This window comes from Myotis yumanensis, unplaced genomic scaffold (genome assembly GCF_028538775.1).
Source record: "Myotis yumanensis isolate MYYU_CA2020_CCGP unplaced genomic scaffold, mMyoYum1.0.hap1 SCAF_3, whole genome shotgun sequence".
Classification (NCBI taxonomy): domain Eukaryota; kingdom Metazoa; phylum Chordata; class Mammalia; order Chiroptera; family Vespertilionidae; genus Myotis; species Myotis yumanensis.
In genome coordinates, this window is record NW_027223754.1 from 43,268,064 (window position 1) to 43,290,836 (window position 22,773).

General features: G+C 40.7%; 1 protein-coding gene across 4 annotated transcripts in view; it reads left to right on the forward strand.

The window, feature by feature from the left end:
• DZIP1 (DAZ interacting zinc finger protein 1) overlaps positions 1–22,773 on the forward strand; it is a 72,806-nt gene that overhangs the window by 34,846 nt on the left and 15,187 nt on the right. For 3 of the 4 annotated variants that reach the window (XM_070408747.1, XM_070408746.1, XM_070408749.1), the window contains 7 exons: positions 2,096–2,233; positions 3,856–3,918; positions 12,046–12,186; positions 12,626–12,674; positions 13,901–13,957; positions 15,334–15,390; positions 20,357–20,416. In XM_070408747.1, the coding sequence (XP_070264848.1) occupies positions 2,096–2,233; positions 3,856–3,918; positions 12,046–12,186; positions 12,626–12,674; positions 13,901–13,957; positions 15,334–15,390; positions 20,357–20,416 (565 nt within the window). The remainder of the gene's footprint in view (positions 1–2,095; positions 2,234–3,855; positions 3,919–12,045; positions 12,187–12,625; positions 12,675–13,900; positions 13,958–15,333; positions 15,391–20,356; positions 20,417–22,773) is intronic. The other variant, XM_070408750.1, reaches the window with a different exon arrangement.

The window sequence follows — 22,773 nt, forward strand, 5'->3', positions numbered from 1 at the left end:
CAGGCAGTAGTTCTGTCTCTATCCATGATTTCCTCTACCACCCAGGGCCCTATCCAAAACTCACATCTGTGGCTCCTTCTCAAAGGGCACCATATCACCCACAGGAGTGGCTTTTGATACTAACCAGTTGAAGACTGACTTCTTATGTCTTCCCCATGAAAGCCACTGCCAATTACCACTCTTTTGCCTGAGATTCCCTCCATGGGCCTGTCCCCTGTTCCCTGCCCCTAAGGTAATTGTGGGATAGGACTTTTCTCCACAGCTTAAAAAATAAAACCCTTTATTGAGATATAGTTCACATACCATACAGTTCACCCACTTAAAGCGTACAATTCAGTGGTTTTTAGTGTTCACATACTTATGCAACCATCATCACGTTCATTTTAGAACATTTTATTACCCTAAGAAGAAACCTTGTAACCCATTGGCACTCTTCCCATACCACCCCTCACCCCCAACCCGTGGCAACCATGGATCTTCTTTCTGTCCCTATGGATCTGTCTATTCTGGACATTTCATATAAATTGAATCATACAATATGTGACCTTTTGTGAGTAGCATTTTTCACTGGAATAATGTTTTCAAAATTCATCCACGTTTTAATATTGATCAGTGTTTTTATTTTTTATGGCTCAATGATATTCCATTGTATGGATATACCATATTTTATTTGTGTGTGCATCAGTTGATGGAATTTGTGATTTTTGCCCTTTTTGGCTGTCAACAGATTTTAAATGATTGAAAACAGGGTATTTTTAGAATAGAGTTAGGTTTACAGAAAAATTGAGCAGATAGTTCAGAAATTTCTATATAAGCCCCCCTCTCCTACCTTGTGCATTTTTCCATATCCTGACATCTTAAATTGGTGAATTTGTTACAATTAATGAACCAATATTGATGCACTTGTATTAATTAAAGTTCATACTTCTTTCCGATTTCTTTGACTTTTACCTAAAATCCTTTCTCTGCTTAAGGATCTTATCTAGACACCACAGTACATTTAGTTGTCATGTCTGCTTAGGCTCCTCCTGTCTGTGACAGTCAAGTTTGTTTCTGATGACCTGGACAATGTATACTGTAGGATGCCCCTCTATTAGAATTGATTTGATATTCTTCTCACGGTCAGGCTGGGCTTACAGGGTCTGGGAAAGAAGACCTCAGAGTTAAAGTGCAATTTTCATTCTATCACATCAAGGGTATACACAATCTAAATGATTTATGGTGTTGATGTTGACCTTGATCACCTGGCTGAGGTTGTGTTTGTCAGACTTCTCCATTGAAAAGTAATCTCCCCTTAGTTCGTACTGTTCACTCTTTGCAAAGAAGCCTCTATATGCAGCCCAGACTAAAATAGCAGGGAACTATTTGTTTTTGAAGTTAACATACAGTATTACCTTCTGTGCTTACTGCTAGTAATTTTGGGACTAACATACAAGCAAAGGGTAAAATTAAAATGTTATGTCCCTAATGGATTCACAGATGGGGTCCTGGATGAAGCTGGCCTCGTCACTAAATTGCTAGTATCTTGAGAACCAGCTGCGTCCAGTTCCTCTGTTTCTGGCAACTGTTACATGCCAATCAAAAATGTTAAGACACATTGCCTAAGACTAGAAAGTTAGGTTTTCCTTTCCCTTTTTTTTTTTTTAAAAGATTCTGATTTTTTTTTCTTTTTTAAATATTTTTTATTGATTTTTTACAGAGAGGAAGGGAGAGAGATAGAGAGTTAGAAACATCGATGAGAGAGAAACATCATTCAGCTGCCTCCTGCACATCTCCCACTGGGGATGTGCCCGCAACCCAGGTACATGCCCCTGACCGGAATCGAACCTGGGACCTCTCAGTCCGCAGGCTGATGCTCTATCCACTGAGCCAAACCGGTTTCGGCATTCCTTTCCCTTTTTAATCCTGTGCACGTTCCTTTGTTGGAAGAAACAAAAGAAGAAAACCACTGGAAAGGAGAAGTAAGAGAATTACGAGCATCCAATAGGATAGTCAGATTTAAAACATGGGTACACGCTCCCCAACTTGATTTTCTGTTTCAGTCTTACAAAAATATAAACATTTCTATCAGTGATTTTTGTATTTCATTTTATAGCAATTGTCAGAAATCCAGAAGTCTAATATGCAGATCAAGTCCAACTTAGGCACGTTAAGAGATGCCCACGAGCTTAAGGAAGAGCGTCCTCAGTATGCCCAGGATTTCCAAAATGTGATGCAATTTCTTGATAGCCAGGTATGTAAAAGCGGGCAATAACTGTGGCTGAGGCCTTTCAACAATAAAGATTTTTTTAAAAAGTAATAATACATCATTTAAAAAATAAGCATGTTTTTGAAATATGAACAACAGTCACTGCAGCTTGCTTTGCCTCTCACATCTTGCTTTCTTCCCACAAATCTACCGTCCACGTTACAGCCAGGCTGACCATGTCACTGTCCCGTCTAGAATTTTTCACTGACTCCCTATTTTTCACAGAACACAGTCTCGAATCCTTTAGCCAGCACTCCAAGTCCCTGAGGATCTGGACCCAGCGTCATCTGCCACCTTTCTTGGCTTTCCCGTGACACTCCCAGCAGCACCAAACAGCCATGGGTCCCCGTGGCATGCTGGTTTCTGCTTGTGCTCTTGTGGCTTTCTTTGTCAAGCAGCTCCCAGTTTCAGGACCTGCAGTTTACTGATTTAGCTGGGACAGCACCTCTTCAGGGAGTTCAGAGAGTTCTCCTGGAGTAGTTCCCCCAGCAGGACTTGGTCACATGCGCATTATGTGGGAACTCTATCGTTAGGTCCACCCCCCTCCTATACAGGGAAGGGCCTTCCTCTCTATCCTGCCAAGCGAGGTGTCTGGTACGTGGTAGGGGACCAGCTGTTGACAGTTGCTCCCAGCAGGCTGGTCTGTCATGAATTAAAAGACCCAATTATAAAATCCTAAGGTCCCACCTAAATATCTAATGTTTCCTTCCTATGAGCTGTGTTGTCAATTCAGAACCCATGGACTTAGAAAACTTAGTGTTTCCTTTTAGTTTCTTTCTTTCTTTTTTTAAAATATACTTTATTGATTTTTTACAGAGAGGGAGGGAGAGGGCGAGGGATAGAGAGTTAGAAACGTCGATGAGAGAGAAACATCGATTCAGCTGCCTCTTGCACACCTCCTACTGGGGACGTGCCCTCAACCAAGGTACATGCCCTTGACCGGAATCGAACCTGGGACCCTTCAGTCTGCAGGCCGACGCTCCATCCACTGAGCCAAACTGGTTAGGGCTCCTTTTAGTTTCTTAGGTTGGCCAGTTAGCACCAATATATTTTAAAACAAAATTTCATTGGAACACAGCCTTACCCATTCATTTAAGTTTTTATCTATGGCTCTTCTGCTGTCACTAGAAGTCGTGACCCAGTCATCTGGCTCCAAGAGCCTAAAATACAGGAATGGGCAAAAGTAGGCTTACTGTTGTTTGAATGGAAAAATACATGCAGATTATGAGTATTACAATAGCTTTATTAACTCAAATGAATGCACTGTAAACCTACTTTCCCCACCCCTGTATTTACTACTAATTCCTTCACAGAAAGTGTTTGCTGATACCTGCCTTAGAATGAGGGTGATCAGGGGCTGGGTGGAGAGGGGCCAAGGGGGGGGGGTGGAAATGGGGGACATCTGTAATACTGTCAGTAATTAAAAAATAAATTAAAAAGGTACAAATGTGTTTAACCATTTTGACTGTATAAATTCTAAAAATGCCTGCTAACATTTTACCAAATAGTTGGGCTTCCCAGGTACCCACTAAAAAGGAAGCTTCCATTTTGAATAGATTTCATTGTTACAGTTGCACATACATTACTCTTGTCTTACTGTTTCCCAGGAAAACAAGTGGACAGCTCGAGTTCAAGCTCTTCATCATGAACATGAAAAAGAGAAGGATCAGGTAAGAGTAAGAAACCAGCTGGTGATGCAAACAGGCCTCTGTTTTCCAGACGAATATGCTCAACAATTTCTGACTCCCTTGCTCTCTTTTTCTCTTAATAACTATAGAATGACAGAAACATGGCGCGGTTATCATTTTACCCACAAGGTACCACGGTTAGGATTTTGAACCCCCTAGTCTAGCTGCAGGGCATAGTAGGCTTATTCCAACCCTCAGTTACCTGGAAATACACCACAAAGCTGACAGGAACTAAGTAAGGTGTGCTAGGATGACAGCCTAAGTATCACTATAACTACAATTGGTGAGAAAAGAACTAATCTTTTGATGCAGAAGGAGAAAAATTTGGAAGAAGGAAAATTTTAGGTTTAATGAATAACATTAACACTAGAACACATATTGTGAAAGGCTAAAAAATATTATCTCCAGAGACTTCCTAAAATTCTAAATAGTTTAGATTTTCATCTATTGTGATGATTTTGTGATTTTTTTTTCTGAATATAGAGTATTACATTAAATCCTCCTAAACTCTTTTATAGCATATGATTTTATATAAATCATAGCACTGCATTGGAAACATCACACTAGGGAACTTCTAAGGGAATATTTAATTTCTGTATAATATAGGTTAATTTAATATTTAATTTCTGTATAATATAGATTAATTTCATTAATAGAGGCAGCTGGCTACATAATCATATCCCCAAATTTTGTATCTCTTGGGTCTCGTTGAAAGAACAGGCAGTTAGAAAAGGGAATAGGAAAGCAATCTAGGACATGGTCATGATTATGACAATTACCTAAATGGTATCACTTTTAGTATAAGCACACAAAATTCAGAAACATTATCAAAGATGTATTCATGATATAAGAATGTCTAGCTGCAAAACAAGTATTGCATTCATACTGCTTCTTATAAAAATCCAAAGATTATAACTAATTGTTCTTGCTCTTATAGCTTTCAGATATTTCAATATTCTCTCTCTCTCTCTCTCTCTCTCCTCTCTCTTGTCTCACTGAAAGCATTTTATTTCTGACCAAAATAATGATCCTATAGTTTATATAGGACTTCCTCTTTCAACTTTTACCTCCATTACCTATTTGAACATGTATACAATAACACCAGTTCTACTGGGGATGTTTCCTACCTGTGCCATTATTCTGTTTGTGTGTTTTTTGCCACTACCTAAGGATTTTTTGGGACAACATTATATTCTTTCACAATGGGTTTCATTAATCTGCCCCTGTGTATAAAATTGCATACATAAGTGATCATCCCTTTCTACTCAATAAACATTCTCATTAAAACTCCAAAAAAAAAAAAAAAAAAAAAAAAAAAAAAAGAAACCACCCCTATGTTCATTGCAGCATTATTTACAGTAGCCAAGATGTGCAAGCAACCTAACTGTCCATCAATAGGCAAATGGATAAAGAACATGTAGTACATATTATGAAATATTAACCAGCTATAAAAAAAGAATGAAATTTTGCCATTTGTGACAACATGGATGGACCCAGAGTGTATTATGCTAAGTGAAATAAATCAGAGAAAGGTAAATATCATGATTTCACTTATGTGTAGAACCTAAAAAATGAAATAAGCAAGCAAAACAAAGAAACTCATAGATAAAGAGAACAAATTGATAGCTGCTAAATGGGAGGGGGGTTGGAGGATGAGTGAAAAAGGTGAAGGGATTAAGAAGCACAAATTGGCAGTTATAAAATAGTTGTGGGGATGTAAAGTACAGCATAGGGAATATAGTCAATAATCCTATATAATAAAAGCCCAGCGACCAAACAGTGGAACGACCAGAACAACTGGTTGACCAGTTGCTATAATGCACACTGACCACCAGGGGGCAGACGCTCAACTCAGGAGCTGCCCCCACGGTGGGAGCACCACTGGGCTGATCGGGATGAGCAGTGCTCCCACAGTGGGCTGGCAGGCCACACCCCCACCAGTGCACAAATCCCGTGCACCGGGCTTCTAGTATTATAATAACTATGTATGGTGTCAGATGGGTACTAGAATTATCAGAGGATCACTTCCTAAGTTATATAAAGGTCGAATCACTATTTTGTACACCTGCAAGTAATATAATTTTGTATGTCAACTGTATCTGGAAACAAAAAGCAAAAAATAAACCAATGACCTATAAATGGGTCATTTTTGCAAAGAATACTTGCTTTTCTTTATAATTATGATAGTATATTTTAACCTATAGTTTGTGAAGAAATGTAAAGCAAAAATTAAAATTATTTATAATTTCAATACCAAAGATAACCACTGCTACTGTTACTTAATAAATTCTTTATTATTGAATACGTTTCTAATTTTTTCATACAGAGTGGCAGTCTAAATAATTTTTAAATAAAGGCAAGGATTGTTCACATTAAAACCATTTTTTTGAAAGCAAATTTTAATTATAACACTGATTCCCTTTCAGCTGAGTGTATAGAAATTTAAGTGTCAAAATGATTTTACACTAGTGTAAAAAGTGTTTATTTTTTCACTTTAAATTATATTTTGTAGCCTTTTGGATCCTCTGTGTCTATGTTTGGGTGGCTTAAAAACATGTTCTAGAGGTTGGAATTCTGGGTGTTAATCAATTCAATTCCTGGTGAGAGCCCTCTTGCAGAAGGCCACTGTGTTCTCACATGGCAGAGAGGGTGTGGGTAGGGGTGGGGGGAGAGAAGGGAGAGAGGGAGAGAAAGCTCAGGTCTTTTATTATAAGGGCACTAATTCCATCCCAGCATGAGGACCCTACCTTTAAGTTTAAGACTTCATCTAAACCTAGTGACCTTCCAAAGGCCCCATCTCCTAATACCATCACATTGGGGGTTGGGGCTTCAACATGGATTTTGGGGGACACAAACACCAAGTCTATAAGGCCAAGGGAAAGGGATTAAACAGGACTTGTGGTCTGGGGGTGCAGACTTGAGCCATTTTAGATTTCTGCCTCTCACACCCTCCTCTGGCCTGGCTTTACATGTCATCAGCAACCGCTTAATCTAAGTAGGTAATCCCCTTCCTTTATTATTCTCACCACCATTTCATGAGTGTAGCTCTGATCACTATTTTAAACCATTTTTTGCTTATTTGTTTACTTGTTTAATTTCTGCTTCTCCAACCAGATCCCTAGCCCTACAAGGAAGGGGTTCTATTTTATAGTTCTCCATTATAATCCCAACATTCAATAATGTGCCTAAAAAGTGATTGAAACTCATTAACTATTTGCTGAATGAGTAGGGAAGGTTGCTAGATCTCCAAAAAGGGATCATTCAACCATGTTTCTGAGGATGGAGAAATGCTAATTGTAGGGTTCAGAGGAGCAGGGATGAAAGAGTTGCCTGTCCGTATGAGCATGGTATTTGAACCCACGCCCTCTTACCCTTAGGGCCCTGCTTGTGTGCCTCACTGCCTTGCTTACTTCTCAGGTGTTGGGCACTAAGCCAGCTGGGGAATAGACAGGGGCAACTTAGCCAGCCAGCTTTTCTGTAAGAATGTTCTAGCTTTCTTTTGAGATGCTCAAAGGTGGTAGTTCCTAAAGAGGGTTGCCCTTCAGAGCGACCCGAAGCTCTTTTCCAAAATACACATGTTATTCCCCTTCCGTAGGTGAGTCTGGGACAGGCATATTTGGTTGGGGGGAAAGGGGAGAGACACCAAAAAAACCAAACCTGGACAGTTCTGTCTTGGATCCATGTTTTGAACCACGGCTCTTAGATCATTTGAAGTTCCTACTCTTATTGTTCAAGGCATCTTAAAGCACTGGTGTCTAGGGACAGGATTAGGGTCTTCCTTGTTAATAGGGGTTAGTTTTAATCCTTGGTCCTCTAAGGAAAGCCCCTTGTATTCCAGGCAGCTGTGGGGAAGTCAGTGGCCTTCTGGCAGAACAGAATGCACGTTACAGTTTTACACTTGCCACTGCAAGTCCTGATAGAGAAGACCAACTGTTGGTTCTGAGTGAGGCGCCTCATTTCACGGATTGGGAGTGTGGAGTGTTTGTGCCGCTAGGCTATGCTGCTTCCTCGTCTGTTGGTTTTGTTTGTCCAGAAGCTGCTGACTTCTGCCTTCATTTCCCTTAAACCCTAACAGAGGGGTGAATTCAATCAGTTTAGTAATCTCTGCCTGTGGCCTAACTATTAATTATTCCACATGATTGGTGCCTACTGTTCCTACAATGCACATATTGTATTTCTCTGTTTAAGGGAAGTTGCGTTTGCCAGCTTTTTATTGCTTTACCTAGATTGTTGGCAGTCGTTTTATTTTTATTTTTAAATAACATTGGTAGGAGTTCAAAGGGAGTCACAGATAAATGATAGTATACCCTTTTGACCCAATTGGGAAATTGTAGAATGGTCAGGAACGGAGGATGGCATGATGTGGACTGATAGGAAAAAAAGCAAAGACTTGAAGTGGTAGAAGGTCATAACAGATGGGCTCAAGAGCTACAAGTTTGCCCTAACCGGTTTGGCTCAGTGGATAGAGCGTCGGCCTGTGGACTGAAGGCTCCCAGGTTCGATTCCGGTCAAGTGCATGTACCTTGGTTGCAGGCACATCCCCAGGCGGGGGTGTGCAGGAGGCAGCTGATCGATGCTTCTCTCCCATCGATGTTTCTCTCTATCCCTCTCCCTTCCTCTCTGTAAAAAATCAATAAAATATTTTTTTAAAAAAAAGAGCTACAGGTTTGTTGAAGTAATATCTGGCTATCCTTTGCTTAGATGATCACATTCCTCTCTCAGTGAACTTTTATGTAACTTTGTGGTCATATTCCAATTCTAATATCAAAGTGGTATCATCCCCTAGGTTTTCCTATGTCCTCTTTCTTCTTGGGGCCTGGAACGACTCCCCATATTATTGATCCTAAACCTCTACCCAGAACCCCAGACATCTTTACTGGCTTTTACTTCTATTTTCCAGCTCAGTGTTTCCCAAACTGCTTTTGGGGGCACTCTTCTAGTTATTTGTAAAAATGTAGAGAAGATTTTTATAATGTCCTCCTTGAGGGAAATTCTTAGCATCCACTAGGATGTGAAAGGTTATTTTCAGTCCTCACTCAGATAACCTTTTTAACTTGGTTTAACCCAGTGTTTGTCCAACCTCATGCAAGCACAGAGCACCTCAGATGGGGGACCCTGCAGTGTATTGATTGAGAGCATTAACTTTTTGTTGTTGTTGTTTTTAATGTGATTGAGCAGTGTTAGCTTCACAAGAAACTGAGCAGAAAGTACAGAGAATTTGTAAATACTCCTGCCCCCATACCTGGTAAGCACAGCCTCCCCCACTGTCAACATTCCAAACCAGAGTGGTACATTTGCTACCGTAACGAACTTACATTGACACATCATTATCATCCAAAGTCCAAGGTTTACTTTAGGGTTCACTCTTGGTATTCTGTATTCTGTAAGTTTGGTTAAGTGACATGCATCTACCATTACAGTTTCATACAGAATACTTTTACTGCCCTAAAAGTCCTCTGTGCTCTGCCTATTCATCCCTCCCTTCCCCCTAATCCCTGATCTTTTTACTATTTCTGTACTTTTTTCTTTTCCAGAATGTCATATAGTTGGATCCATACAGGATATAACCTTTTCAGATTGGCTTCTTCCACTTAGTAATATACATTTAAAGTTCCTCCAAGTCTTTTCATGGCTTGATAGTGTTTTTTAAAAAATATTTTATTGATTTTTTTACAGAGAGGAAGGGAGAGGGATAGAGAGTTAGAAACATCGATGAGAGAGAAACATCGATCAGCTGCCTCCTGCACACCCCCTACTGGGGATGTGCCCGTAACCAAGGTACGTGCCCTTGTCCGGAATCGAACCTGGGACCCTTCAGTCCGCAGGCCGACGCTCTATCCACTGAGCCAAACCGGTTAGGGTGGCTTGATAGCTTTTTAATGCCGAATAATGTTCTACTGTCTGGGTGGACCACAGTTTATTTACCCATGCATCTAGTGAAGGGCATTTTGGTTGCTTCCAAATTTTGGCAGTGTTGCATAAAGCTGCCATATACATACATCTGTGTGCAGGTTTCTGTGTGGACATGAGTTTTCAGCTCCTTTGGGTAAATACCAAGGGGCACGAATGCTGGATTGTATGATAAGAATGTGTGTAGTTTTATAAGAAACTGCCAAACTGTCTTGTAAAGTGGCTGTACCATCTTGCACGAGTTCCTGGGGGCTGCTTGATTGCGTGCAAGTATTATTTATTAATATCTTTCATGACATAGACACTGCATTTTGGGAGTGTTGACTTTGAAGCCAGGCATGGAAGTTCAAGTCTGGGCTCTTCCCCCTCTAGCTGTCTGAGTCTGGACCAGCAGCTACTTTACCTCTCAAGTGCTTAATAGCCTCTAGCACAAGACTAGTGATTGGTAAAAAAATCAAACAAGTCAGAAATGCTGCCCCAGACGCCTTTTGTATCCCTCACAGGCATGGTTACTCCCCTACGCCCCCCGCTTTATTTGATCTGTACATCCCTGTCTCCATTCCCACACTGTGGGCTTGGAATGTCCTTAGCTCCAGTTACCAAGTTTCTCTCCCCACCCCTCCTTATGTTTAAGCAACTACTCAGAGAGCTTTAAGTATCTTTTCCTAGACCTAGCCAGTTTGGCTCAGTGGATAGAGCGTTGGCCTGAGGATTGAAGGGTCTCAGGTTCAATTCCGATCAAGAGCACTTTCAATTCTGTTGCAGGCTCTATCCCGATGTTTCTGTCTTTTCCCCTCCTTTCCACACTCTCTAAAAAATCAATAGAAAAAATATCCTCAGGTAAGGATTAACAAACAAACAAACAAACAAACTTTCCCTAAATGACTAAAAACAAATTATTCTTTTTTAAGAAATATATTTTATTAATTTTTTACAGAGAGGAAGGGAGAGGGATAGAGAGTTAGAAACATCGATGAGAGAGAAACATCGATCAGCTGCCTCCTGCACACTCCCTACTGGGTATGTGCCCGCAACCAAGGTACATGCCCCTGACCGGAATCGAATCCGGGACCCTTGAGTCCGCAGACCGATGCTCTATCCACTGAGCCAAACCAGTTAGGGCAAAACAAATTATTCTTGAATTCTTTTCATTCAATATATGATTCCCCCTGACACTAACTCTAAAGATGAATCTATCTGCCCTAACTGAAAGGTCCCAGGTTCGATTCCGGTCAAGGGCGTGTACCTTGGTTGCAGGCACATACCCAGTAGGGAGTGTGCAGGAGGCAGCTGATCGATGTTTCTCTCTCATCAATGTTTCTAACTCTCTATCCCTCTCCCTTCCTCTCTGTAAAAAATCAATAAAATATATTTTTTAAAAAAAAGATGAATCTATGAATCTTTGGATCTCTCTGTCCTTTGCATCTCTCCCTTTCTTTCAGCCACTCCTTCTTTCCTCTCCTCTTCCTTCTCTTTTTTTCTCTACCCTCCTCCCTCCACCTTCCTTTTCTCAATAAGTATTTAATGAGAATCTGCAGAGCCAGAGATTGTGCTAGTGGCTGGACAGGTAAACATAATCAAGATGGGCTCTCTCGCCCAAGGAGTGCACATTCACACCAGGACAGCACATGTGGATGTGGGAAGGACAGGACTGCTTGCGGTCGCAGCCACTCTGTGGAGAAGCCTTGACCCTTTATCATTGATCATCCCTGTGTTATTTCATGTAATGTGCTCAAGTTCACTCAGCTGTTCACATGATCAGTGATGTCTGTCAGCTTCCTGGCAACAGAAATGACGCCCCTTGTTCAGCCAGGGCCTTGGTACCCAGTGATCAAAGATTTACTCCATGACTTAATATGCACAGATAACATAAGGCCAGGTATCCTATATAATAAAAGCCTAATACGCAAATCAACTGAACGGCTATGACGCGCACTGACCACCAGGGGGCAGACACTCAATGCAGGAGCTGCCTCCAGCCCGCAGGCCCCAAGCCAGCCAAGGCGGGTGCCAGCACCCCCACCCCCCACCCCAATCATCCCACCAGTCGCCCCACAGATCGGCCCTGATCGCTGGCCAGGCTTAGGGACCCTACCCGTGCATGAATTTCTTGCACTGGGCTTTTAGTGCACATATAAACTGCAGAAGACAGTTTACATGCAATGTGCAAACTGATGCCTTTCTTAATTCTTTTTCCAGCTCCTGTCACATATAGAGAAACTTCAAAATTTAATGATAGACAGTCTAAATGCAAACAATGTTTTCTACAAGAAAAGGATGGAAGAGCAAGGGCAGAGACTCCAGGAACAGAGCGAACCGATTACCATTCAGAGACCACAGGTATTTTTGGCTACCTATGGGCACTGGTTTTCTTTAAGCAGTGCAGTTTATCTAAGAACATGTGTTTTATTTTAGAACATTTGTAAGTTGGGCAAAGATGGAATATTTTTTCCTGTAGTTGTTTATAAAAGTAAATTCAATCAAATAATTTTTTAAAGTTATTTAAAAATACTGTAGAGCAGATTTATTCAATTAGAATTAGGAACAAATTTGAAGGTTGATAAGAATTTCCTTTAGTGATTATTTTGAGAAGCAGCTGAGTCCAGATGCTGCTTTCATACAACTTTTGTCTCCTTGTCTTTAAAGTCCACATGTCCTCCCTTGTCTTTGGAGGATTTCATGAGAAGGTTAATTTACTGAGTCCAGTATCTATCCATTATCCAGTATGTCCCTATCTGATTCCAAACATGTATCCCTAGAAGACTGTTTTTCTTTGCAGATAAAAGAATTTACCAGTAAACCAGTAAACAGTGTCATTGAACCCAAAGGTAAGTGGTCCAGGATCCCAGTGCTGGAGGCAAGGCAGGGTCTCTCACCATTGGCTGGGCATCAGTAGAATGTGGGGCCGGATGGTTTATGGGTGCTGAGATGGCATTCCTCCTGTTATTTTAATTTGAGAGATCCTTTATCACAACCTAGAAAGTTGAAGAATTTTAAAGACCTAAATGATTATTGAATGGTCTCCTATATTTTTCATCAGAATATTGTTATGCTCAGTAACCGTTTTCCTCTGCATGTGCAGTCGATGGTGTTATGATTAAAAGGGTCTGGAGACAGACTGGGCTCAACTCCCATCTCTGGCACTTAGTAGCTTTGTGAGTCTCTACCTCAGTTTCCTCAGTTCTAAAGTTGGAATATTAATAATAACTATATCTTAGGGTTGTTACAGGGAGGACATGTGAAAAGTACGCCTATTAAACATTCATTAGTGTTAGCTATTGTTATTGATAGTAAAATCAATTATTTTAAAGTACTGGAGAGGCTAACTGCATTATTCTCCATTGCAGTTGTTTGGGGTTATAGGTTTGTCCTAAGCATAGTGAGGGCAAATACAACCTACTCCTAACTGTAGCAATGATAGCGCCCATGTCTGTGTCATTCAAGGGAGAGTCTAGATGGGAGACTGACAGCCAGAAGTACAGGGTCTCACGATAAAACATAAAGCTTGCCTTCTGCTGATCTCCTTCCAAGTGATCCCAGTCTTGTTTCCTCCACGTCTCAGGTTGTTAAGGCACCTTGTCTACTCAAGAGACTAACTGGGATTGGAAATGGGCGTGTGAGCTGGGTTTTCTCTCTGTTTCAGGGGCCCTCAGGAAAGACATTGACCTACACACTGGTTTCCTTTTTGTTTTGAGAGAGGTTTGGGAAGGGCCGTGGTTCCCTATAACTTCTCTTTGAATAGTGAGAGTTCACATAGTGAGGAATACCTGTATAATTACTTAAATAGCATAAATATTTGTCTGAAAAGTATTTTTAGGAAAAGTTAGTTTTTAAGGATTTCTGTTAAACATCTCTATTGGGTGAGTCACTATATGTTGGTAAATGTCATTTATTGTTTTTTTGGGGGAAAAGATTAGGGTAAATGCTGGCAAATATGCATATATATATATATATATGTATATATACATACACACACACACACACATATACACACACACACACCATAGCTTGTGATTTTTGTTATCAATTTATTTTATTTTTTTTGTTATTTCAGGGAATTCTTTAATCTGGCAAACTGTTGAATCTAAGCCACCTGCCCAAGCTGTACCTAGTAAGTTTCCATCGTAAGCTCAGGATTCTAAATAAATTTTCTAAAGTGCTAAACCAATACATAACTTCTACTTATTTCTAGAGACTTTTCTTTGAAAATCCCTGTTTGCAGAGTACATGATAATATGTTTTAATTCCTGGCTTTCACCTAGTTCTAAAACCAAGATTGTACATATTCCTATGTCTTTGTGGTTATGTTGGTTAGCCATTCCTATTATTTTGTAGTTCACCTAATAAAGGGATGACTACAGATTCTTTGGCATCACTCCAGTTCATACTTTTGGGTTTCCCAAGGGGACACACTGTGAAGAAGTGACTGTGTGGCGGCCACCAATGTTGGCCTCCCTGGGACTCTCGGTGCCGCAGGCTTTGAAGTGATGTTCCCTCTGTCACTCAGTCAAGTTCAGCTCAGCACAGCTGTCTCCTCGAGCAATCAGGATTTGGTTATAATCCAAAAAGACATAACCTGTACTGTTTAACATCGAACAGACTGTTTCTTAATTTGAGATATTTTTGTTTTCATTCAGGAAAGGGTAAGGGTGGAGGAAGTAAGGGAGCAGGTGATCCTGGGCGAGAGAGGATGTGGGAGTGAACAGGGATGTAAATATAGCGCAGGCCTGTGCTGAGGCGGGGCACCGAGTGGCTGCCTTTTACTAGTAGATGGGCCCAGCGCTGTGTAAAAAGGAAAGAACATTGATGAATGTGATTGGGAATTTGGCTCTATTGGCTGGAAAATGCTAATGGTTTTAACCACTTATTCCTCTGAGATGCTTCTTGAGGCCTTTTTGATGTTGCTTTTGGAATCTGAAGAGGTTGACAGGTGCTAAAGAGGAGATGGCAGTTTAAATGCCAAGAGTAGGGCCGAGGGGAGAGCAGAAGCTGGACATGTATTTTATGAAATAAAGAAAACAATACAGTTCAGAGAAGGATGAAAGGTTAAAAGGCACTTGGTTATTATTGTCCATACTTTCATTATGCTTGGCATAATATTGGAACAGTAGTGTGTTCCAATAAAACTTTATGAAAACAGGTGGCGGGCTGATATGTCCCAGGGACTTTAGTTTTCCAAGCCCAGTAACTTTTACTGGTGAAAATTAACCAGCCTAACATGATCAGTATCCCAAAGAGGCATATTTTGGGGTGGCAAACTCTACTCCCCTTCACACAACTCTGTGACTATCCTAAAACCCATGGAATTGTGTATTTTAAAAGAGTGAATTATATTTCAATAAAACTCTTATTAACAATTGGTTTAGATTAATTTGAAACATCTGTCCCTTATGATCTGTATATGTCCTGACTAATTGGAGTAGTATTTGGTTTCCATCGTGTTCAGTTGCTGATGCTTTAATGAGAGACTTCTTTGTGCTGTTTCAGGGAGCGCCCCAGCCCCACAGACTTTGGATGCTAAGTCAAGTCTAACAATGGCACATGGTAAGTTTCAGCAAAGTCTGGGCGTTTTATGTACGGTTTCCTCCCTGGGTTAGATTACTTATTAACTGAAAGTGCCTTTCTGTGGGGGTAATTACACACAACAGAAAACATTTTAGTGAATGCAAAACAGTTAATACCACTTCAATATTCCTATAATATCATAAACTGAACATACCCACCAAAGCCATAAAGTATAAAATGTGTACGTTGCTGGACCTACAAGGAGAGATTTTTAACTTTGAGTAGTACTTTCACCATTTACGATTTTGGGTGGAAAGTAGTAGGTATTGGGCGAGAGGGTGACTTTCTAGACCAGCCAACCAGTACATGCCACAGGGCATATGTGACTGTTTTTATAACTTTCAGTGTGGCTGCGTGTCAACTTTTTAAATAAACAGTTTCAGCGATTGGTTGGGAAAAATCTAAAAAGGACATGTGATGGAAACTAAAGAAAAAAATAGGACCCACTGGGTGAAATCGCTGCCAGGATTCAGTTGTTGGACCAGACCACGGGGGTGATAATTGTTATTAACATCACCCAATAGGGTGAATATTTGTAGCCATATTTTCCTTTTGTATAGTTAGGAATGTACAGTTTTTTGTGGTATGTCTTTAAATGTGCTATTTTCCTATGGTCTGCTGTAAATTAAAAATGAATAAGATAGGAGGGGGACCATCTTTTTCTTATTTTACCTAATGATTACTTCACTCCACATTTGTTTGTAGCCTTTTAATTAGACTTAAATCCGTGATCAGTCAAGCCGAACTTTTTGTCTTCGTAAATATTGTGGTCGGCATATGATGGCCTTTGTAATTGTCCTTTTTACCCACTCAATAACGTGTGAAGTATTTATTGCCCCTTATTTTTTTTCTAAGATTATTTCAGATGGACCAGTTCCCTTGAGCTTGTGTTCACAATATGTAATGCAAATTCTCCACACATTAGATGTTATTACTCATGTGTTTAGAATATGCAGGGTCCCCCCCCGCCTTTGGACCAGTACTACGTAAAATGTATGTTGGATTTATATAAATTTAGTTAAATATTGAAATTCAATACAATTTTCTCTGGCATTATTCTCTATTCATATTATTTTATATCAGGTCCAAAATTTCTCTGTTGCCTCCTTTTGTAGGGTTGATTTTTATAAAGCAATTGCTGGCCACTTCTCTTTTGTACTTCAACAGTGTTTGGTTTTCTTTTCTCTTTTTTTCTACCTTTTTATGGTTATAACATCATGTAAGGTCCACATTTTCTTTGTGTCATCTCTTCGGTGCCTGCTAAAGGACGCATGCGGTCTGTATGCTAAGCTACCTGGGGCTAGTTCAAGGGTCCTGACAGATCTGTTGGTTCTAAAGCAATGTGTTCCATGTGGACCTGCCCTGACTGGGCCAGGGCCACAGGAATCAACCATGCCCTCTTGCTGGCATCTGCTGGGATTGAAATGCTAGTTTGAAATGCCAGCCAGGCTTGGCACAGGGCCTGCAAACCTTGGATTGGGATCAAAGCTGATTTGTGAGCATCTCGATGGGCAGAAGCAAGGCAGAGGCTTGGCTGGGGCTCACTGACCTACCCCAATCATTTGTCCATCCACCTGTGTTAGAGGTTCGGGCGGGAGAGGGTTAGTCATGTATTGCATAACATTCATTAGCCTAATTACCTCTGTCTTTCCTTTTGTTCCATCTCAAAGCTTGGTGAGGTTCCTCTCCATTAATAATGTCATGATTACTCGTCGTCTTAGTTTGGGTTCCTTGAGAAACAGACTCTGAGGGGGAGGTTTGCAGGTGGGAGGTTTAGCAGGCAGTGCTCTCAGACAGCACCCGTGAGAGTCGCGGGACTGAGAGGTGCAGCTGCAGTGGAGCCCTCGGCAGATCCTACCAGGAGCTTTAGAGCTGGGATGGCACTTCCAAACTTTCCTGGATTGAGGTGACAGTATCGGATGTGGGTTGTCCCAGGAAATGGTGTGTGTTTGGGGGCGGCTGCTCCCTTCAGCTGAGACGAAGCAAAAAGTAGAAGCAAAAAGTAGCAGGAAAGCACTAGATGTGAATTAATGGTGCACATGAGTTATCTGGCTGAGCATAGAGTTTGCAGAAGAGATTTGAAGGAAAGAAAGTTGGTTGAGACTGTTCATGGTTACCACTGAGTTGACTGTATCTGTTCAGGGCTGTTCTTGTGGCATTGTGTAACCACTAGGTGTTCTGCAGCTGGACAAGGCTGGATTGGAGAGCTGGGCTTCAGGAAGCTTAGCCAGACCAGAGTATATTCATAGAATCAGAGTTGGGGAGACTAGTTGGGGATGCTGGCAATAGTCTGTGGGAGATTCCTCATCTAGGAATCTAGGTATGGTGATAAAACCAGAGGGAGTTGACATAACAGCTGTGCAGTGGAATTGGTGGAAAGACTGGACAAATGATTGGGGGGCAAGGGTGAGGACAGGAGCAGAACATGATGAGCTCAGATACTGGGTGGATGGTGGTGCTGTTTAGAGAATCCAGAAGACAAACCCAATGAGTGCCAGTTGACTCATGAAACAATAGGCTTAGGTTTCCTTGCTTGCCAAATGGGGAGAATAGACATGGCTACTTTAGTGGGCTGTGGAAAGGGTTGAATGAGGCAGGGCCTTTGGAGCAGGAGCCACTGAACAGGCACTGGCTCAGTGTTAGCTTGAGTGTAGGGATGATGAAACCCAACAGAGCCAGCAGTGGGAGAAAGGGCTGAGTACAGTTTTTCTTCTGGAGGTAATGGTAGGTAACTGGTAGGAGTATTTTTCTGGAAGCGTCCAGCAAGTTCAGAGGGGACACTCAATCCTCAGGGTGTTTCAGCTCTCATCCTGGAGCTCAGGACAGAAACTGGGACCTTGGGAGTCTAGACCCTCCCCCCTCGGGACACCAGCCCGCTTCTTTTGGGAGCTGGGGTCTGGTTGACCTCACGTCCTCGGCCTCTATAGTAGGAGCTCGGGTTCAGGGATCTCCTTCTCCCCCAGGGCCTTGCCCTATATACCACAGCAGGAAAAGTCAGAGCTTTGACAGTTCACCCTGACTCGAGAGAAATAAGTCACAGAATTATCCCTGTAATATAATGATAATAAATATGCATGTTTTTTTTGAGATTTTATAGAACTTTCCTCATAACCTTACTTTTGTTGTTTTCATGAAATATAATAAAATATATACCATGTGATAGTAAAAGCCCATGATTGTCCTCCTAAAATTTCTATTTTCAGCAGTTCAAACTAATAAAATAGTCTATTTGTAGATCTTTAAGTCTCGATGCTGAATAAGAAATTTGAAAGCACGTGTTTTGGTGTTCAGCAGCTGTGGTACATGGATGGACTTAAATGCTCCTTGGCAGGGCTGTGCTCCTTTTTAAAATTGAAGTGGACTCCTGCTTACTAATAGTCTGTGTTCCAAAAGTTCACTTGAAAGTACATTTGCAACCTATGTAGCCCTATTAACCAATGTCACCCCAATAAATTTAATTTTAAGAAGTACTTTAAAATGCATTTCTCCCATATAGCCAGTGTTAGATATGTTGACTATGGTTGCCGACCAAGCTGTAAGAGCCTATTTACATATACCTAAATATAACATATATATACTCAATTGTATATACCTATGTATATATGTGTGCATGTGTGTGTATTTGCATATGCTTAAAATAGAGTACCAGAAATACCCTTTAATAAATTAAAAGCCCGGCCTTTAATGTAGGAGGTATTAAATCTGAGCTAATATATGCAAAACACTGAGATCCATGTCTGGCAATCTGGTGAGCACTCAGTAATTGCTGGACATTATTATTCTCACCTGTCATGTACTCTGTGGTTTGGTGGTAGAATGAAATGAACTCTGCCCTATCGGTACAGGTGGGGAGCTCCCTGGGGAGGTGCCCTGTGTCAGTCTGCAAGGTGACGATGAGTGAACCATGCATCCTCCTAGACCCGTGGTTGGCAAACTGCGGCTCGCAAGCCACATGCAGCTCTTTGGCCCCTTGAGTGTGGCTCTTCCTAAGCCATAGGAGTACCCTAATTAAGTTAATAACAATGTACCTACCTATATAGTTTAAGTTTAAAAAATTTGGCTCTCAAAAGAAATTTCAATCGTTGTACTGTTGATATTTGGCTCTGTTGACTAATGAGTTTGCTGACCACTGTCCTAGACTAAATAAGATTCCCTGGTTACATTTCATTCCTTGTCTGCCTGACTGCCATGGTTAGACCTCCGGCCAAAACCGGACCTTCCCCATGAAGGAACTTAGCCTTTGTTGATAGAATGGGGTTCAGCGTTATCCATGCTGGCTGCGGGCTCCCTTGTGTCTACACAGTAACCTTTCCTGGGGAAGTCGCCCTGAGGCCTTGTCTTCCCACCACTGTTCTGGGGTGGGACTGGGAAATGCCTATCTTCATCTGTCATTTGTCTGCTGCCCTGGTGCCTCTCGGAGCAGAACTGGGACTTGAAATGTGGTTTAGGGACAGGGAGGTATTCAAGAATGGGTCTTAGTCCAGCTGCTGACTCTAGGGCCACCTGTTCTTACCTTTTATCATCCTGGTCCTACCTCTTTAAGGCTCGTGAGAAGTGGGAGTCCTAGGGCCCTAGAAATTTTTTATCTTTGGAAATTGAAATATTTTCAATAATTTTCTATTTAGCCACCTGGTCTAGTAGTATCCTTGTGCATTTAAAGAATAATATCAGGCGTGAGGTTGATGAATGTGAAACATTGACTTAATTATTTAAAAATGTAATACCCTGAGAGTGGAGTTAAGGGAAAATATATAGAAAGAGAAGATACCAGGAAAAAGTGAGCAGCTTTAGCTGACTGCCTCAATATTTTTCCCCAGTAAATTCTTGCTCTTTTCGACAAGATTAAAATACTATGGGACTATAGCTTTCAATATTGTTTGAAAGTAAACTAATTTTACTTTGCTGTTGTCCTGTTTGTACTATTCTTATTTTTCCTCATTAATAGAGCAGGCATTCTCATCGCACATACTGGAACCAATAGAAGAACTTTCAGAGGAAGAAAAAGGTAACAAAGGTCTTGATCAGGGTTTATACCTGCATAGGTTATATTTAGATGCTAACACCAAGCCTTAAAAATATGATCCAGTGGTTTTTAGCACACTGTGTCAAAATTAGGGAAGATGTTTATGTTTGGATTATATTTTCAATCTGTACATAGTATTTTGTCATCTTACTCCCCTAATATGCTGTTATATTTCTGCCCTGATTTATTGTATTCTTAGCATCTGAATAAGTTAATTTGGGGAAAAATAAGCCTTTATGTCAATGCAGATATTTTCTGATCATATGACAAGTCGACACGTGTTGTGTGCCAGTTGATATGAAAATATTTGTATCACAGTAATTATTTCTCATACCCTGAATCTGTGAAATGTACATGTGAAGTGCCCTCTTCAAAAATTATTTTCAATAGAAAGGAAAGCATAACATTTAAGCTCTGAATGTGGAATATGTATGTACAGAATAATGTTTTTGGTGGAACTTGAGAGCTATGACAGGTTCAAGGAGCTAATTAAAATATTACTGCCTACTCAATTTATTTGGCAGTTCTAAAAACTATTCTCTAGAAATTAATGTTGGAAGCTTATGAAAATTATTTTACATTATTAAGAGTATTTTCCACCAAACCAGTATTACATAAAATGTTGAAGGGTATTCCATTAGAAGAGGAAGAAGAAGAAAAATAAAAGGATAAAAACTATGAACAATAAAATGACAATAAATATATATCTATTAACAATTGAATCTAAAAATAAAAATAAATGAACAAGAAATCTAATGAACAAAATAAACTGGTGAATAAAATAGAATTAGAGGCATGGAAACATGGAACAAACTGATGAATCTCAGAGGGAAGGGGATGGGGGGTGCGGGAAGAGAGTAACCAAAGATTTTACCTATGGACACAGATAGTAGGGTGGTGAAAGCCTGGGTCGGGTTGGAAACCAAGGGGAGGGGGAGCAATAGGGGCAGGCAAGGGGACATTTGTAATACTCTCAACAATAAAAAAAAATTTTTTTAAGAGTATTTTCTAATGCTAGACTTGTAGTTTCTAGGACAATTATATTTGAATCCGTTTATCATAATTTTCTCCTTAGTAATGATAATATTTTACCATGTATCACTTCTTTCAGAAAAGACAAATTGTTAATATTTATATGGCCTCTGGTTTTGTCATTTTTGTTAGGAAGAGAAGTAACATTTTATATCCTAATACACAGAGTCTTAATATTTGTTATAGCTTCAGTATTCTCTAGACTTTTTCCCAAAAATTTTTAACAAGGCTGCAAATTGAGAAATGACTAAATCAGGCATATCCATAATATCTATATGATGTATATTGTCATTTAACTTTCAAGTAGCATGCTTTTTCTTTCTTACATGTCATTTATTGGTGTCTGGAACACAAAATATCTTATTCTCTGAAGAAGCCATGAAATGTATCAGGAGGTTCATTAAAAAGGCCCAAAGTTTTGAAACTGGAGCCTCAGGTCATATCGTTCACACTCATTTTAAAAATGAGTCAGCTAGGTTCCAAGAGGAATCCTGATTTGTCCACCATCACCACTTCGGTTCTAGTTTCTACCCATTGCATCATTCTGCCCATGTTTCTTTTAGAGTTCTTCTACCCAGAAAACGTGAGGCGTGAGTTTAGGACCATTGACGGCAAACACCATCATTGATTGTTGCCACATTTGGGGAATCAGATTGGGAAAGAAAATCTTCGCCACTATCCTTGGGTTCATACACAGCTCTGGTGGGAGGTGGTACTGAGGACCATCAAAAACACCCCAGACCCTTAGCTGGTGTAGCTCAGTTGGTTGAACATTGTCCTTCGTACCAAAAGGTCCTGGGTTAAATTCCCAGCCAGGGCACATACTCAGGTTGCAGGTTTGATTCCGGCAAAATGCATTGTCAGTTACAGAAGCAGTGACCACATCCTTCCAGTGCCTCTATGGAGCTAGCACGCTGGCAGCACATTAATTGCCATCAATAAGTTCCTCAGCTTGTGCTAACATTTTGCAGATAATGCCTGTGCAACGAATGCCCTAGGGCCTAGGCAGTGGTTTGCAAAACACTGGCTATTACCAAGAAGTAACTCATCAGGAGGACTCTTCCTTACTAATTGACAGTTGTGTAGAGGCGTACTTGATCTTGCTGTTTATAGGGTGTTAGAATGTGAGGACCAGGAGGTGGTGTTAGAGGCCATTTTTTTAAATTCAGAAACTTGAAACCAGGATCAGGAGCTTGCTCCGAGTCATTGAGTTTGATTAGTGACAATGCTGCGCGGCCTTGGGGGAAGTCTCTTCACCTCTCTGGTTTTGGTGTCCTTCTGTGAAAAATGAGGAGGCTCTTTACTAG